This window comes from Mandrillus leucophaeus, unplaced genomic scaffold (genome assembly GCF_000951045.1).
Source record: "Mandrillus leucophaeus isolate KB7577 unplaced genomic scaffold, Mleu.le_1.0 Scaffold1203, whole genome shotgun sequence".
NCBI classification, from domain to species: Eukaryota; Metazoa; Chordata; class Mammalia; order Primates; family Cercopithecidae; genus Mandrillus; species Mandrillus leucophaeus.
Window position 1 is genome coordinate 71,518 of NW_012100355.1, and position 4,827 is coordinate 76,344.

General features: G+C 47.3%; 1 protein-coding gene across 1 annotated transcript in view; it reads right to left on the reverse strand.

The window, feature by feature from the left end:
- Window positions 1–4,186, reverse strand: part of LOC105532237 (rootletin-like) — a 6,708-nt gene extending 2,522 nt beyond the window's left edge. The window contains exon 1 of the mRNA XM_011970332.1: window positions 4,013–4,186. Within this exon, the coding sequence (XP_011825722.1) occupies window positions 4,013–4,186 (174 nt within the window). The remainder of the gene's footprint in view (window positions 1–4,012) is intronic.
- Between the last annotated feature and the right edge of the window lie 641 nt (window positions 4,187–4,827).

The window sequence follows — 4,827 nt, forward strand, 5'->3', positions numbered from 1 at the left end:
TGGGGCTCATTCCCAAATACAAATTAAAACTATGCTGGGGCCAGGCGTGGTGGCTCACACCTGTAATCCCAGCACTTTAGGAGGCTGAGGCAGGCAGATCACCTGATGTCAGGAGTTCAAGACCAGCCTGGCCATCATGGTGAAACCTCGTCTCTACTAAAAATACAAAAAATTAGCCAGGCATGGTGGCGCACTCCTGTAGTCCCAGCTACTTGGGAGGCTGAGGCAGGAGAATTGCTTGAACCCAGGACATGGAGACTGCAGTAAGCCGAGATCATGACGCTGCATTCCAGCCTGGGTGACACAGCGAGACTGCGTCTCAAAAAATAAATAAATAAAATAAAAATAAAAATAAAACTATACTAGGCTGGGTGCGGTGGCATGCACCTGCAGTTTCAGCTATGTGGGAAGCTGAGGCAGGATTGCTTGAGCCCAGGAGTTTGAGGCCAGCATGGGAAACATAGTGAGACTCCATCTCAAAACAAAAGAGAAAGAAAACACACACACACACACACACACACACACACAAACCCTACACTGGGATGCCATTTGTCCACTATCAGACTGGGGGGAAAAAAAAGGGTCACATAATACACAGGGAGGGGGCTCTGGGGTAACAGGCGCTCCCCTACACAGCTGGTGGGAAGGTGAGTACAACCACAATGGAGAGCACTGGGGGAGAGCTCCGAGAACTATGCATGCATAGGACCTTCCCACCAGCTCCTGCTCTAAGAACGTATCCAAAGATATACTCCAGCACAGAGAAGATGGCTTGTGCACAAGGGGGTTCACTGCAGCATTGCTTGTGTAAAAAATCCTGGTGACAACCTGAATGTCTATCAAAAGGGGACTGCTACTAAGTACGTGATAGTACATCCATTCAGTGGAACACTCTGTGGTCAAGAAAACCAGTGGAGAAGTTCTTACTGGTCTGACACAGAGTCACCTCCCAGTTATAACTAATATGTAAGGAAAGCATCTTCAAGAACTGTGAAGATGAAATTTTACCAGGCATATATACAAAAAAGTGTGCATGTGTGTGTGTGTGTGAGAGATCTGCTTTATTTGATTATGTAAGATAACCCTGGAAGGTCACTTAAGAAACTGATAGGCCAGGCGCGGTGGCTCACGCCTGTAATCCCAGCACTTTGGGAAGCCAAGGCGGGAGGATCACCTGAGGTCAGGAGATCGAGACCAGCCTGGCAAACATGGTGAAAACCCCACCTCTACTAAAAATACAAAAATTAGCTGGGTGTGGTGGATCATGCCTGTAATCCCAGCTACTTGGGAGGTGGAGGTGGGAGAATCACTTGAACCGGGGAGGCAGAGGGTTGCAGTGAGCCAAGATCATGCCACTGCACTCCAGCCTGGGAGACAGAGTGAGACTCCATTTTGGGGAAAAAAAAAAAAGAAGAAACTGATAATGCTTCTCATAGTAACTTGGTGGCCAAAAAAAGAAAAAAGAAAAAGATTGTATATATAAAAAGAAAAAGAAGCTGATAATGCTGCTTGCCTACAAGGAGGGAAGGGGAATATCTGGGGTCAGAGGTGAAAGGGAGCCGTTTTACTGTGTACCCTTTTGAAATGTGAAGCTTGTGAACATGTGACTTAATCAAAAGTAAAACATAAAAATTTTAAAGGCTACTTAAAAATTTTGTTTTTGTTTTTTTGAGATGGAGTCTCACTCTGTTGCCCAGGCTGGAGTACAGTGGTACAATCTTGGCTCACTGCAACCTCCGCCTCCCTGGTTCAAGCCATTCTCCTGCCTCAGCCTCCCGAGTACCTGGAATTACAGACGTACGTCACCACACCCAGCTAATTTTTGTATTTTTTAGTAGAGACGGGGTTTCACCATGTTGGCCAAGTTGGTCTTGAACTCCTGACCTCAGATGATCTACCTGCCTCAGCCTCCCAAAGGCTGGAATTACAGGTGTAAGCCACTGAGCCTGGCCTTAAAAATGTATTTTTACAGGCCCATTTCTGTAATTCCAGCACTTTAGGAGGCCAAGGCAGGTGGATTGCTTGAGTCCAGGAGTTCGAGACCAGCCTGGGCAACATAGCAAGACCCTGTCTCTAAAAAAAAAAAAAAAGAAAAAAAAATTAGCTGGACATAGTGGTGGACGCTTATAGTCCCAGCTACTTGGGAGGCTGAGGTGGGAGGATCACTTGACCCTGGGAGGTCAAGCCTAATGTGAGTTGTGATTGTGCCACTGCACTCCAGCCTGGGCAACAGAGAGACACTGTCTCAAAAAAAAAATTGTATTTTAAGTCCATAATACAGGTTAAATCCTTTCCTTTCCTGAATGAACTGTACCCCTGGTTATCCAATACTAAGGAGGGAAAGTGCCTCATTCCAGAATTCTAATTAATATACAAAGGAGTGACTAAATGAGAAGCTCACAGTTTTGCAGCCTCTGGTGAGTGGATTGGATCTTGAAAAGAGAGACAACAGGCATAGGGACATCCCGATGGAAGAATACATTCTACTTATGGAGTCTTAATTAATTAATTAATTAATTACATGATGTACATGTAATTACATGATTGTACAAAATTACATGATGTACAAAATTACATGATGTACAAAATTACATGATGTATTTAATTAATTAATTAATGTAAAATAAAAGCAACCAGAAGAACCTGAATCTGACCTAGCTTTAGATCCAACATCCAATTTACAGGAAATACATGGGATAAAGAAACATGTTAATTGACACCATAAGGATGCAACCAACAAAATCCAGGCCATGAGAATCTCCAAGGACAACTGGCCCAGTTTCCTGAACAAATAAGTTAAAAGGGACTTAAAAGACAAAGCAGGGGCCGGGCACAGTGGTTCGGGCCTGTAATCCCAGCTCTTTGGGGGACCAAGGCAGATGGATCACCTGAGGTCAAGACCAGCCTGGCCAATATGGTGAAGCCCCCATCTCTACTAAAAATACAAAAGTTAGCTGGGCGTGGTGGCACACACCTGTAATCCCAGCACTTCGGGAGGCCGAGATGGGCAGATCATGAGGTCAGGAAATCGAGACCATCCTGGCTAACCCGGTGAAACCCCGTCTCTACTAAAAAATACAAAAAACTAGCCGGGCGAGGTGGCGGGCGCCTGTAGTCCCAGCTACTCAGGAGGCTGCAGCCATAGAATTGCTGAACCCAGGAGGGAGAGGTTGTAGTGAGCCAAGATTGCGCCACTGCACTCCAGCCTGGGCAACAAAGCAAGATTCCATCTCAAAAAAAAAAAAGAAAGAAAAGACAAAGCCACCATTCACATTTTGTGAATGTCTATGGATCCAGCTTCAAACAAATTGTAAAGAAAAAACTAAAGCAAGACTATCTGTGAATTTTTTTTTTCCTGTTCTTGAGACAGTTTCACTCTGTCACCCAGGGTGGAGTGCAGTGGTGTGATCTCGGCTCACTGAAGCCTCTGCCTCCTGGGTTCGAGCGAGTCTGGTGCCTCAGCCTCCCCAGTAGCTGGGATTACAGGCGTGTGTCACCACATCTGGGTAATTTTTGTATTTTTAGTAGAGATGGGGGTTTCACCACGTTGGCCAAGCTGGTCTCGAATTCCTGACCTCAGGTGATCCGCCCTCCTCAGCCTCCCAAACTATTGGGATTACAGGCCTGAGTCACTGCACCTGGCCTATCTGTGACATTTATGAGACATATGGAAAATCTAGACACTGGCTATTTGATCATATTAAGAAAAGATTATTAAACCAGGTGTGGTTGCTCACGCCTATAATCCCAGCACTTTGGGAGGCCAAGGAAGGAGGATCACTTAGGCTCAGGAGTTCAAGACCAGCCTGGGCAACAAAGTGAGACTTCGACTCTACAATAAATAAAAAATCAGCAAGCCTGGTGGCATGCACCTGTGGTCCAAATCACACAGGACCTGAGGTAGGAGGGCTGCTTGAGACCAGGAGGCCAAGACTGTAGTGAGCCATAAAGAAAAGAAAAAACAAAGAAAAGATTACTAACTAAAATGTTTTTAATGCACTAAATGAAATACCTTGGCCCCCTGCCTTGGGGCTGTCTCCACAGCCTCCCCGACACTGCTGTTGAGCGGGCTGCTCACACCGATCAGACGCCCCTGTTCAAACATCAGGCAGGCCCAAGCTCTCCCGCTGAGGCAGGCTCTCCTTTCCTTGTACCAGTGCTTCGTTGCAACCCCCCTGGCTGCCATGGGCTCGCACCTCCCTGCCTTTGCTTATGCCTTGCTTCTGCTTGGAGTGCCTGCTGCTCTGCTTCAACCCTACCCATCTCTTGAGGCTCTGAGCAAATTCCATCTCCACAAAGCGGTTTTTCTGACCTCCCCATCCCTCCCATCCTTCTGAGCCTCCAGGACATTCCCTCTGTCCCATGTACATATCACTGACCACTCGCTTCCTTACTCTAGAATTTTGGGGATCTACGTCTCTTCATCACTAGAGGCTGTGAGGTCCTTGGTAGCAAAGCTGAATATTCTAGTGGATTAAAATCAGGAATTTTGGCCTGGTGCAGTGGCTCATGCCTATAATCCCAGCACTTTGGGAGGCTGAGGCTGGCGGATTGCCTGAGCTCAGGATTGCCTGAGCCCCTGAGTCTGGAGGAACACAGTCCAAGGGCGTTCAGGGGAGTTGGAAGTAGGGGGTTTCTCCTGGACTGCCGCTGCAGGCCTGCCAAGTGTCTGCGCCAAGCCCACTGAGGTCATTGGTGAGCGGTGTCCGCATCTGTGTGTGGTGGCGCTGGCCTGGGGCAGCCACACATGCTGTGCACTGATGTTGGTGGCCCTCACTAGGTGCGAACAGGGTGTTATTTTGTCATTTGTCTCCAGGCAGGACCCTG